Consider the following 14,341-nt stretch of genomic DNA (forward strand, 5'->3'; position numbering starts at 1 on the left):
TTGTAAAAAGCTATTTTTGTATGGGCATCATTCAAAAGATACAACAGCATTTGGTACAAAAGATGGTTTTACAGAGGGGTGGGCAGGGGGAACATATAATCAAGCAAGATTAGACTAGTTACAGGTCAGCAATGGGGTTTTAGGAGGAGAAAGCAACTTGGGCACAAATGATGTCCGTAACAAAGGACTCAAAGGCTTAACATAAACCAAGTCTAGTTAATTAGTGAGTCAGCAAACAACCCTTTTCATGTAAGATTTAGGTATAAAAATATCTTGCAAAGGAAACCCTTGCTGCTGTTAAATTCCCAGGAAGCACTGAACTCTACTCAAGACTGTAGCAAAAACTGGAAGTCAACTGGGAGTTAACTAGAAAATACAATACATAAGCTGGCACTCATTTGCAACATGAAGCTAGTTTTCTTATATGCTGACCTGAGCTTCTTTCCTTCCATCCAAGAGACAGAAATGACAATTTGCCACCACCACCCAGCCCCAGAAGAGATCCAAAACAAACAATACCACATTAAGCCTGCCATTTGTAAGGTCATACATACTGTAACTGCGCCTCCAATAAAATATTAAGCAGCATCAAGAGGAAAAAATATGTACCTGCTAGAATCAGATAGATATATTTGGTTACAGTCCCCTGGTAAGACAAAAAAAGAAACTCCAAAAATAAAACTAGAGGGACAGATCAAGAGACCAAGCCCTTAAAAAGTCATGCCAATCAAGTCAAAGAAAGAAACCATGGGAGTTTGATAAACAACAAATCCGAACCTGAGGGGGAGAAGGAACATGAAAAGTGAGGGAGTCACAAAGTGTGGTAAAGTCAACAAGAATGTGGTCGCCCCCTGTGTTAACTATAAAGCCTCAGCAGATGCCTGTGGCAGCACAAACCCTGGAAGACAGTACTTCTCACACTGGGGTACCTGTTCCAGGTCAAAGGGTAGGAGCCTACTAAGAGTAAAACAAGTACCCTCTTTCTAGGCTGTCAATGGTACTTGAAGATTTAGGGTGAGGGTAGAGAGACAATCAGTAAAATAATTTAACTTTCATTAAAACAAATAGATATGGAAATGAACAAAAGCTTTCCCTAAATATAAACCAAGAGACTTAAAAAAATTATTACTCCTATATCACTTCAAGTGATGTCTCAAGACTCCTGAGGGCATTTTCAATTTCCTCCCCTTTAGGGTTAGTATAGTGGAAGTTTGCAAATCGCTGTTATAAAAGAACACAGATTGTTAAATATTTCTAACATTACCACCATCACTGAGTTCTAAAATCTGAAGCTCACTTTCTTGTCAGACCATTTATAATGTCCAAACCAGAATCTTCAGGTATGTTTCACTTGTCTGGAATCAACCTCTTCTTGAAACAGGAACATCAGAGAAAGCAGAGGGATGACCTCAGCTATAATAAAGGGGGTGATTCTGATTAGAACTGTCAGATGACTCACTTCTGATAAAATCACTGCTACGAATCTTCCCTTAGGCTCATATTCACTCAAGTTCTATGATGATGTGATCCTTTCCTACATATTCTAACAGACATTTCTGCCTGGCTATAAGGAATCCTCCTCTTGGCCCATTTTCTGTTATTTTTGCATGCTAGCAAGTATCACTTGTAACTCCTCTCTCCATCCACACCATCTTTTATTATCTGCTAACCTTAAGCTTTTGTATATATGAACAGCACAGCAATTCATTTACTATAAACTTGAGTGCTTCAAAGAGTAACACTGTAAATGACTGGCAATTGTCAGACAGACTCATGTTTGGATACCCTCTTTGACAATTATAAGCTATATGCCTCAGACTCGATCCTTAAAGTCTTGATTTCCTTGTCTATAAAAGAAAATGGTCACTACTTTTTTTGTAAGGGTGTAGTGAAGATTGAATGAGATGCATATATAAAGCTATTTACATACTGGCTGGTATACCTAGCTCTCAAGAAATGCCAGTTTATGTGCTTTACTTCCTCCAAAGTAAAAACACATATATGCTTCATTGCCTGGATAGAAAACTAAATAAGCCCTTTTATTGGGTACAACCTCCTAAAATAAGGTTCCAAGTATAGTTGTAAGCAAGCAGTAAATATTAAATGGCTAGATCTGAGAAAACAAAACACTTTCCAAGCATTCTGAATTGCTGTACATAATTGTAAGACCCTGCCTTGGAAGCGAGAATTCATGATTCAAATTATTCATTGCTTGAGAGAAACAGACCAGTCTCTAGCACTGGGCAATGCTGTGTCCCCTTTCCCAGAAGAATAAAAGGACATCATTTTATCCATATTTGTTTTACAATTAATTGCCTGCTTTTCAAAGGCCCTGCTTGCTAGAAAATTATCTTGAAATTCTCGCCTGAACTTTTTAACTGGTCATTTGAAGTTTCTGCCACCAGGCCCCAAACTTTCCTTTTATTTTTGTCTCCTTCCCTACATGAATGCTCTAACTTAACTGTTTTCTCAGCACATATCCTATCTCTTCTCATCTCTTCACCTTGCCTAGGTAGACCTCACACGTCTGTATCTCTTAACCAAATTCTCCCAAGTTTATAGATACAAGTGTATGCATATATATAAAAATTTTGGCCCCACTAAATTCTTAAATCGGCAAGAATTTCAAGACAATTTTTCCAATTTATTTTACTAACAAACTATATTTTGCTTTCATCTAATAGATACACCAAAGATTTTTAGGTTTAAAATTCTACCTGAAATAAAGTTTGATTTGAAATATAATGCCAAATCTAACAAAAGCAGTATTATTATGGAGATATTTGTTAGTGAAACACAAAAATATATAAAAGTAGACGTCAGTTTGATATGCTTCTGAGAAAACTGAAAAACCATATGCTTCTCCAGAAATATGGATTCCTGGAGTCAATACTCAACTTTACATATACATACACAGCACACAAACACAGTGAACTGCTTTCCTAACGAACAGTGTCTGTCAATCCCTGTTTTGAAATACAAGAACACAGAAAGCAGAGGAGAAAGGCCTTCTCAACGGTGAGCCACTAAAGGCAATAGAATTCATGTACTATGAGCTTTGGGGCTCTCTCCATCTACCACAAAAGATTAAAAACAAATGTGGTGAACATACCTGACAAACCAAACAGCAGAGCGAGCACTCAAGAATCAATCTGAATTGCTGTCCAGATCTTGGTTTCTAAACATCAGTCCCCACCAAAAGGATCCAGTGCTCCTTGGAGAAATGGCCGATGGCCAAGATGAACATGGAACATACATAGCCTTATGCCAGAAAGCAGGAAATGCTAAAAAATGATGAGGATGCATCAAAAGGACACAGGACACACTTGAAGGAGCTCCCACTGGCTAAAACTGGGGCAATTTGAGCATCAAAATGAACAATCACAGTAAACATTAAAACTCTTTGAATAAAAATAAATCTGTGAGTCTACACTGATAATGAGAAGCTCTAACAGTGGAATGTCAACTAATAAATGAAGGAGTAAGAATTAGAAAGTCAACATTTAGCAACTATCATAGTAATAACTAATTCAGGCAAGAAATATCAATGGATACTAAAACTATTGAGTGAAAGTTTGAAGAGGAAAAAGATGCTTACATCACCTCAAAGTATTTCCACAGATTACTTGCAAATTCCAAAGGGGGAAATGGTGAAGAAACCTGGTAGACACCACCTTAACCAAGTAAAGTTAAAATCATCAATAACCAGAGAAACTGATATTATGCACCTCCTGATGCGATGCACTGAGAAGGACACAAGATCACTGCTGCTACATTCTGCCAAAAACAAAACGAATCATGAGCAAACAGCAGACAAACCCAAAGGAGGGACACACTGTAAAACAACTGGCCCATACTCTTCAAAAATATCAAAGTCATTCAAGACAAAAGGCTGAGTCAGAAGCTAGTTCAGATTAAAGGAGACTACAGAGACATGATAATTAAATGCAACGCTCAATCCTGGCTGGATACCAAATCGGAAAAAGAAAAAAAAAAAGTATAAAGGATATTATTGGGTAATTTGTAAAATTTGAATATGGACTAAATGTTAGATAATATTTCCATATGTTCTTTCATGAATTTGATAATTATTCTGTGGTTACATGACAGAATGCTTAGGAGGAAAGGAACAAGATATTTGCAACTAACTCAAACGGTTCAGAAAATAAAAACAGGTGTATGCCTATCTATATAGGGGAGCACAAATGTGGCAAAATGTTAACAATTAGTAAATCTAGGTGAAAGATACAGGGGAGTTCTTTTTATTGTTCTTACAATCTTTCTATAAATTTGAAATTATTTCCAAATAAAACATTAAGAAATATTAACCTGCTAAAAGCAAAGACAAAAAAAAAATCAACCTGCTTTGCAAAAAACTAATAAACAGAGATTAAAGTAGCGTTTCCAGTTAAAAAAGGCAATCTGAACATGGGTTTTTGGTTCTCTCCTCTGCAAATTAAAAGGAAAATACTTATATACACACACACACACATATTGATATCCGTATACACATTCCATATAAATATATGAAATGGCAGTAAAAAGGTATAAAAGTTCTGACAAATGACAGAGTAGTGCATTAGTAGACTAAGAACTACCGTGAACTTATGGAAGATGAAAGATGGATGTGATAACATTGCTAAGATAAAACAAACAGGAAAAAGCCAAAGCTGACATTAATATTTTTGCCACCCCTTAAGTAGTACTCCAGCAAATAAAGGGTATCAAAATCAAAGTGTGTGACTGAAAAAAATTCATCTGCAGAATTATCGTGCAACTCACAAAAGTAGCAGGCCTTTGTTTTGCCTTCACATGAGGATAGAAAAATACTCTCTAAAAGAATGGGTCTCTCTCTCTCCGCGGCTCATGCCCTTCCTAGAGCTAGACACGAACTTGCCTGCCAACCAAGTGCCTGCAGGGCTGGAGAAATGGCTCTGTGCCACGGCCTCCATCCTGGGCAAACCCAAGGATGGGAGCACAGGCCAGGGAGCACAGGACGAGGGCAGCACGTGAACATGATGGGTGTGGCGGGCCTGACCATGGTGCTGAGTAGGTCCACTGAGCCCTGGGCGCAGCTGTTCATCTCCTCCACCAGCGTGATGGACACCACTAAGGAGAACCGCAGCCACAGCACCCACTTCTTCGAGTTCCTCACTGAGGAGCTGGCCCTGGGCCAGGACCAGATAATTTTCCACTTTCCCCCGCTTGGAGCCCTGGCAGACTGGCAAGAAAGGGATGGTCATAACTTTTTAATGACTGGCCTCCAGGGATCCAGGGCATCTGTGAGCTGGCTGCCCCTTCCAGAGAGTCCTCCTGGCAGAGTGCCTGGTGTTACCAGCTTTGGGTAATTCCCCATGAGACATTCCTGTGACCTCATAATCCTCTTCTTCTCCATCCTCAAGTCAAATAAAGGGATCATCCTCATTAAAATAAAATAAAAATAAAAGAATGGTGCTATACATAAAACTACCCTAGAGAACTTGTCATACATAAAGATTCCTGAACCCATCTTCAGAGTTTTAGGACATTTTCAGACAAGCAAGGACTCAGAAAGGTTATCATCCATTGACTCTTCCAGAAAAAATTTGAGGATATACTCCACCAAAGCAAAAAAAGTTATCTATAAAAAAGGGTAGCCAGGTGCAGTGACTCATGCCTGTAATCCCAGCACTTTGGGAGGCTAAGGTGGGCAGATCACTTGCAGTCAGGAGTTCAAGACGAGCCTGGTCAACATGGTGAAACCCCGTCTCTACTAAAAATACAAAACATTAGCCAAACATGGTGGCAGGTGCCTGTAATCCCAGTTATTCAGGAGGCTGAGGCAGGAGAATTGCTTAAACCTGGGAGCTGGAGGCTGCAGTGAGCCAAGATCGCACCACTGCACTCCAGCCTGGGTGACAGAGTAAAACTCTGTCTTAAAAAAAAAAAAAAGTGGGGGGTTGGGAGGAGGGTGGAAAAGAGGGATTTAAGATAATATTTAAGAGGAAAAAGGAATTTAAGGACCCACGCTAGGAGTATAATAAGAAACAGAAGGACAGATACATAGATAACTTAAAACTAAAAAAGCTTACTGGGATTGCAAATGATCAGTTCTCAACTGATCATTGCCTCCTTGAAATGCTTTCTTCACTTGGCTTCTGGAACATCACTCTCCCCTAGTTTTTCTCCTACCTTAAAGGCTGCTGCTCTGACTCTTTTGCTGGATCTTCCTCTTCTTGACCTCTAAATGTCCAAGTGCTCCAGGGTTCAGAATTCAATCGATTGTTCTCTCCTGTCTATACTCACATATATAATCTCATCATAGCTTTCAACATCATTGGTGTGCTGATCACTTCCAAGCACATCCTAAATCAGACCACTTCTCACCATTTCTAACATCACCATCCTACTCAAGTTATTATTTCTCATGTAGACAATTTCATTAGTCTCTTAACTGGCCTTCCAGTTTCCACACTTTCTTCTGTTCTTCACAAGAAGCCAGTGTGTGCTTTAAAAATGTAAACCAGATTATGCTACTAACCTGATCAAAACACTGTAAATGTCCCATCTCACTTAATACAATCCACATTTCTTGCCATCGCCCCCCTCTATAATTTACTTTCTTCTCCTCCTCGTGCTTACGCTGCTCTAGTCACACTGAGCAGAGCACTTGAATGTGCCAACCTCAGTTTCATCCGTGTATCTGCACCTTCTCTAGCTGAAAAACTTCATACGGCTTGCTCCCTCACTTCACTTAGGCTTCTATCCTATCTCACTTCCCCTTGTCTTTCTTTCCCACCCTAATACAATCCTTTACCGTGCTTTATTTTTCTACGTGGCATTTTACTTACTATATATCTCCTCCACTATAATGCATGCTCCATGAGGGTACTCTTTTCTGCCTTGTTTACTGCTGTATCAGAAGCACTCAGAACAGCACCAGGTACCTAGTAAAAGCTTAGTTAAGTCTCTGTTGAATAAAAGGAAGGAAAGAAGGGAATGAAGGAGAAAGGGATGGAGGGAGGAAACAAGTAATTCAAATTAAAACAGAAAGTCAGAGGGCTCCAAGAATATATCTTCAAGAAAAAACTAACTTACCTTTTTAAAAAATCATATGATGATATGCTTAAATGACCTAAATTATCTGAATTAGAAAGTAAAAACATATTCCATTTTTAAAAAGAGCAATTATAATACACTGCCACCCTTACCTTCCACTTCTCAGTTTTTCCGTTGTTTGTGGTAATACTTCTCCTCTCAAGTGGCACAGATTTAATGATGTAGAATTACATCTACTTCCTTATAGGTCCAAACATACTACTTACACACTTATAATAATATAAATGTTGGTTAAATATTTTCCAATAGATCTTGGATTACAAACTGAAAGACCAACAAGGGCTAGACAGGAAATGTAAATGAGTAAAATCGGGCAGGTAAAGACTACGGTGAATTGAAGATGTGTGTTCAATCTAAGGAAAGGTTGATACTCTTGTCTAGTAAACTGGCTGCCTATGGGAGTATATGCCAATTGTTATGGAGTCATCTGATTTAAGAGAGGCTAAAATCTGGATTTATGTGAAATCTCCCAATTATTAAACATTATCAACTAATTAAAAAATAACATATAGTCAGGTTGGTGGCTCACGCCTTTAATTCCAGCCCTTTGAGGGGTGGAGGTGGGAGGATTACTTGAGGCCAGGAGTTTAAGGCCAGCTGGGGCAACACAGTGAGACCCCCATCTCTACAACACAAAAACTTAAAAATTAGCTGGGTGTGGTGGTGCATGCCTGTAGTCGTAGCTACTTGGTAGGCTGAGGTGGGAGGATCTCTTAAGCCCAGAAGATAAAGGTTATAGTGAGCTACAATCGTGTCACTGCACTCCAGCCTAGGACACAGAGGAAGACCCTATCTCTACGAAAAACTTAAAAAAAAAAAAATATATAACATGAGCCAAATAAAATACCTCTACGGGCTGGACTTGCCATAAGAGGCCTCAGTTTACAAACCCTGCTATAGGCAAAACTCAGACTACATTATCATTAGCAAACATAAATGTAAATGCTACAAACCTTGACCAGTATAAATGATAGATCAAGATTAAAGGTTTAAGGATATTATGTAAAGTATATGATGCAAAGTTTACCAACAGAAGAACTAAGTATATATGACTAGCAGAGTATGGTGCAGTACAAGAAGTAAACTTAATAAATTTCATAATTTTATGGAGACAAATTAACTGTTAATAAGTGACAAGTCACAAGTTAAAAATATATTTTAGTGCTCATTATTCTGAGATATAGAAATAAGCACCAGAACAAATAAAAACTGGACAGTGGGATAAGGAGTATAAGTGAGACTTTACCTTTTCATCCTGCTTTGTACTGTTTAAATTTCATTACAATGTCATATACTTCCACAATCATGTTTTAACATTTAGCACTTTTACCATTATGCACATATAATTGCATAATTTAAAAAATTTTTAAAGTTTAAATTCAAGGAAAAATAGTTTGCCAATTATGACTTTAATGCCATGAGCGAAAAAAAAGCATCAAGACTAAACCATGTTTAATATAAAGTATCTAATTTCACAAGTCCTAACATAACATGAACTCACAAACTCAAAAGCATTATCTCTACTTAGAAGACTACAAAGATTGTGCTTTAAAATTAATAAAGAGGCACCTGAGCTTTGGGCTTCTGTGGATAAGAAAGGAGAAATAAAAAAGAATCTTAGAAATCATAGGTTTATGAGTACATGCACCAAAGAATACAAAAAACACTGGTCTTCATTCTTATGTTAGCCTCCAAGGGAGTAATAGTAGCTAATATTTACTGAACATTTCCTATGTGATAACTACCAAGCTAACAATGATACTAGCAACTCAGTGAGGTAAACACTACTACTATCCAAATATCACAGATAAAACTGAACTTTACAGAAGTTAGGTCATTTTCCCAGGACCACATGCAAGCAAGTATCAAAGCAAAGATACAAGGCCAGATCTGACATGAAATATATAACTATAACCACCCTGCCTTTCCTACTATTGCAAGGTAAAGGGATAAACTCCAAGTTAAACACCAGAAATTTCTTCTGCAGTCTGCTACCGGTAGGTCTGAATTTCCTTACCAATTCTAGTACCCTGTCCCATGCTTTGATAAGAGGAGACATGTCAAATTAACATCCTTTATAATTTGGTCCAAATTTCACTTTATCTTGCAGATATTATTTGAAAAATTCCTTGATACCGGACTGTGAACATTCCCCAATTTCAGTATAAATGAAGTTCCCTTTTCTCTTCTTTTAATGTTATTCTTTTCTATGGTTCTGAGGATTAGGAAAGTAACAACGTATACTTTCTCTGTCATGGTTTCTGTACTCCAGATAGACTGGTAGCCAATGCAACTGGAAGCAGAGAAACTCATTAGAGGCCTCTGCAATACTGCAGGTGTTCAGAGCTTCAGTATGTCTAAGTAAAAGTTATTTTTAAAAAAGAGAATTAATAAAAGTTACTGGTTCAAAGTAATTAAGAGTGAGAGATGACTGCCAGGATGTGAAATACAGGAGAGGAAGAAAGTAATCAAGAATATAAGTTTGGGGCATGCCATTTACAGTTCTGTATACCTTCCTCCCACATGACAGGTACTTGAAGATTTGCTGCACTGATGATTTACCGAATTAAAGATTTGCCAGTGTGAGCATGGATAGGTCCTATAAATTAACAGACATATGGAAAACTAACGATATGAGCTAAGAAGCCCAGAATCTGAAAGAGAATACCTAAGACCAGCAAGCCTTTAAAATAAAAACAAGAAACAAGACTATTACTCAAAGTATACTCTTCAGGAAGCTGATCTTCACTGACCTCACACGACTGATCATTATGACACTAAACAGGGTGAGGAGAGGTGAGAGGTCTTTTGAAACTCTTCAAGGCTAGCTTGAACATGCTTGAGTATCATTTCACCGATAAACTATTTTAATATATCTTTTAATATTTTATTTAAATATCTATATAATATTTAATATATAATTTTTAAATTCCGAATTAATTCAAAGCTTAGGATTTGTAAGAACAGCACAAAGAACTCCTTCCTTTATATCCTTCGATCAGATTTACCAATTGTTAACCTTTTGTTCTATTTGCTTTATCACTCTATTTTCCCCAAGCTTTTTAAAAGTCACAGACACACCCTTTTACTTCTAAACACTTCAGAATATAACTTCCTAAGAGCAAAGATATTTACTTAATCACAGAACAATTTTAAAAATCAGGAAATTTAATACTGAAAATACACAATTATCTAATTTACAGACCTTGAATGTTGCCAATTCTCCCAATAACATCCTTTTTAGCAACTTTTTTCTGGTCTAGGATCTAATCTAAGATCATACTCTGTATTTTGTTTGCATGACTCTTTAATCCATTAACCTAGAACAGATAGTTTCTCAGCCTTTGTCTTTTATGACACCAACACTTTTGTAAAGTAGAAGTCAGCTGTTTCACAGAATGTCCCTCAATTGGGGTATGCCTGATATTTTATCCTGCTCAGTGCATCACACTAGGAAGTACAGCGTATCACTAAGTCCCGATCGCTTGGGTACGGGGATGTTTCTTCACTGTAAAGTTACTTTTTACTTTGTGATTAATAAATAATTTATGAGGAGATACTTTCAGACTATGTAAATACTGTATTCCTCACAAAACATTCACTCACTAGTTTTAGCTAGTGATGATTCTTGCCTGAATCAATTATGGTGATGTGTGCAAAATGATTTGTATAACTCTTTCATTCTTGCAAATTTATTAATTGACATTCTATGGTAAGCCGAAGCTTTTCTTTACACCCTATATATTTACATATTTATTGAGTATGGATTCTTATTTAATTCAATAGGTTTATAATCCATTTTATTTTGATATTCAATAGCACCAGATACGGTAAATGGGAGCTCCTTCAAGCTGATTCACATGTCCTTCTGACATATCCCCACCCACCATTTGTCTGAGCACTTCCTTGGCTTACTCCTCTTCAGGTATACCACTTTGTAAACTACCAATATGGAAGGCTAGCTAAGAATTTCCCAGCAACATTAGATGTCTGAAGCTCTCACACCACTAATTACACTCTCCTATCTTTAATCTCTCTTTCAGTCTTAAAAGTGCTCACGTATTTTGCATATTAAAAAAAAGAAGCTTCTAGAAGGAAAGCTTTTCTTCCCATTTATTCAACTCACTGTAACACTGTAATCTGGTTGTTTTTATTTTATTTTATTTTATTTTATTTTATTATTTTTTTTGAGACGGAGTCTCGCTCTGTCGCCCAGGCTGGAGTGCTGTGACCGGATCTCAGCTCACTGCAAGCTCCGCCTCCCGGGTTCCCGCCATTCTCCTGCCTCAGCCTCCCGAGTAGCTGGGACTACAGGCGCCCGCCACCGCGCCCGGCTAGTTTTTTGTATTTTTTAGTAGAGACGGGGTTTCACCGTGTTAGCCAGGATGGTCTCGATCTCCTGACCTCGTGATCCGCCCGTCTCGGCCTCCCAAAGTGCTGGGATTACAGGCGTGAGCCACCGCGCCCGGCTATTTTTATTTTTTTTGAGACAGTCTTGCTCTGTTGCCCAGGCTGGAGTGCAGCGGCACGATCTCGGCTCACTGCAACCTCCGCCTCCTGGGTTCAAGCGATTCTTCTGCCTCAGACTCCCAAGTAGCTGGGACTACAGGCACGTGCCACCACACCCAGCTAATTTTTGTATTTTTCGTAGAGATGGGGTTTCACCATATTGGCAAGGCTGGTCTCGAACTCCTGACCTCGTGATCTGCCCGCCTCAGCCTCCCAAAGTGCTGGGATTACAGGTGAGCCACTGCACCAGGCCTGCAATCTGGTTGTTATCTGGAACTTCTCCCTCTTCCTTACTCAAACAAGTTATTTACTCATGGTTACTCTTTCCTGTGTTCCTCTATTATTGCTCACTCCAACAGCTTGTATGTCTTAACTCATCTCCCTGCCTCCAATCTCTCCTTTAAATGCTCCCTTTTCCCACCTATCCCTTTACATGCTGCTGCCAGAATATTTTTTATAAAACCCAAATATCACATTTATCCCAGGCTTAAAACAAATCTATGACTTCTTAGTGCCTAAAAATTAAAAACCAAGTCTTCATCATAGAATAGAAAGTCGTGTATTATCTCACCCATCCACCAGTTGTTACAGAACTCTTCATCCCCCTTGAGCCACACACACTGTTTTGCACCATAAGCTCCAAACTTTATGAATGATATATAAATCCCAAAACCCTGATGTTGACCACAAATGTCCTGTGCTCATCCTGCTCCAACCTCTGGAATCCTCAGGGTCCACTTCTGACTCTTAACTGTCAAGGTATAGCTCAATATCACTTCCTCTTTTAAGCATTCCTGACCCATATGAGTAGAGCCCATCAGTCCTTTCACAAGACCACACCGTGTTTATCTCTATTACAGCATGTCACACTTTAATGTAATTGTTAACATCTGTCTTCCACTCTAAACTGTGAGTTCCTTGAAGTCAATAGTTGCTTTTATTCATCACTATATGCTCTATGCCTATCACTCCTAATAGGTGTTCAATAAATATTGTTGAATAAGTGAAATTAAAAAGTAGAATGCAAAATTTTTTAAATGATAAAAATAAAAAGCAGGATGCAAAGTGAGATTATAATATCATACAGATAACATAAACCTGACTGTTAAACATCCTTACCTGGTAACTAACTACTTTTTTTCCATCGCTTCTAGTCTGAGGTAACGTCAAAGGCCCAGATACCACCCAAACATCTTCAAACCTTTCTGTCAGTTCTCGACAGTACATTTCTATTCTGAAAAACAAATCAAAAAAAGTATGATATTCTCACACATATACGTGTAAGATAGCAGCAAATCATATCAATCCCTACGAAAGATACCAAGAAAAACTGCATTTGAGAAATTAACAAGAACATAGCACAAAACATTATAAGCATACAAACAATTATTTTCCCAGTTTGCTTACTGCACAGAAAAACCTTAAAAATCACATACACTAACAAAACTGTCCACATTTTTCTTCATGTGCACTCAGCGTACATTCTGGAATTCAAATTTCATGAACTTAAAACTTTTTTTATGCCATAATTCCCAACCAGCTTTCAAGAATTATATATCATTCCAACAAGATGATATACTTTATTTAACCATTCCTCTTGCAGGACAGTTGGGCTTATGTTAACATTTCTTAAATAATGCAACACTGTATCAATTCCTTCAGATAAATTTCAAGGACCAGAATTACTGAATGTATTTATTTTAACTCGTCATCATATGTAAAACTAACATTTTTAATAGGGCTATATCAATTTACTCTATAAGCTCCAAAATACAACAGCAGTTTCACAACAATCTTTATAATGCTGGGATTTATCATTTAAAAACTGTTTTTGTCAATTTACCAGATAAAAATGGCAAGTATTTTTTTTTCTTTTTTCTTTTTTTGAGACGGAGTCTCACTCTGCCGCTCAGGCTGGAGTGCAATGGTCCAATCTCAGCTCACTGCAACCTCAACCTTCCGGGTCCAAGTGATTCTCCTGCCTCAATCTCCCGAGTAGCTGGGATTACAGGCGCCCAAATGGCAAGCAGTTTTAATATGTACTTTCTTACACTGCAGTTGGAAGATTTTTTTTTTTTTTTTTTTTTTTTTGAGACGGAGTCTCACTCACTCTGTCACTAAGGCTCAGCTCACTGCAACCTCCGTCTCCTGGGTTTAAGCGATTCTCCTGCCTCAGCCTCCTGAGTAGCCGGGATTTTAAGTGTGTGCCATCACACCTGGCTAATTTTTTTTTATTTTTAGTAGACACATGGTTTCGCCACGTTGCCTAAACTGGTCTCTAACTCCTGACCTCAGGCGATCTGCCCACCTTGGCTTCCCAAAGTGCTGGCATTACAGGCATGAGCCACTGCGCCCGGCCCAGTTGGAAGAGATTTCTAAATGAGAGATAACAATGCATTTCCTCATTCCTCAGTTTCTTATCCAAAAAGTAAAATCCAATTATTTTTATAGGCTGGTATAAGTGCAGTGGTTTACAACTAATTGTTCACAACCAGTTATATACTTCCTTGTTCCTTCTCTACTCCCACTGCTTCACTTGACTGGCCTTAAAAAATTTTTTTTTAATTATTTTTAATAGCATATATATATGCCCAATTACAAGGTAAAGTTTTCCTCCCAGAAATTTATCTCTTGGGAAAAGAAAATGTTAAATGCTTCCACAGGTATGCAATCAGCAAATCCAGAATATGGAAAGGAAATTCTAGGACAAACATCCTAGATCTTCAACAGATAA

At 38.0% G+C, this 14,341-nt stretch overlaps 1 protein-coding gene across 2 annotated transcripts in view; it reads right to left on the reverse strand.

The window, feature by feature from the left end:
* The window catches only part of EXOG (exo/endonuclease G), a 28,875-nt gene that overhangs the window by 5,581 nt on the left and 8,953 nt on the right, over positions 1 to 14,341 (reverse strand). For both annotated transcript variants that reach the window (XM_021934546.2, XM_021934547.2), the window contains one exon: positions 12,727 to 12,841. In XM_021934546.2, coding sequence (XP_021790238.1) covers positions 12,727 to 12,841 — 115 coding nt within the window. The remainder of the gene's footprint in view (positions 1 to 12,726; positions 12,842 to 14,341) is intronic.

The sequence above is a fragment of the Papio anubis genome, chromosome 2 (assembly GCF_008728515.1).
Source record: "Papio anubis isolate 15944 chromosome 2, Panubis1.0, whole genome shotgun sequence".
NCBI classification, from domain to species: Eukaryota; Metazoa; Chordata; class Mammalia; order Primates; family Cercopithecidae; genus Papio; species Papio anubis.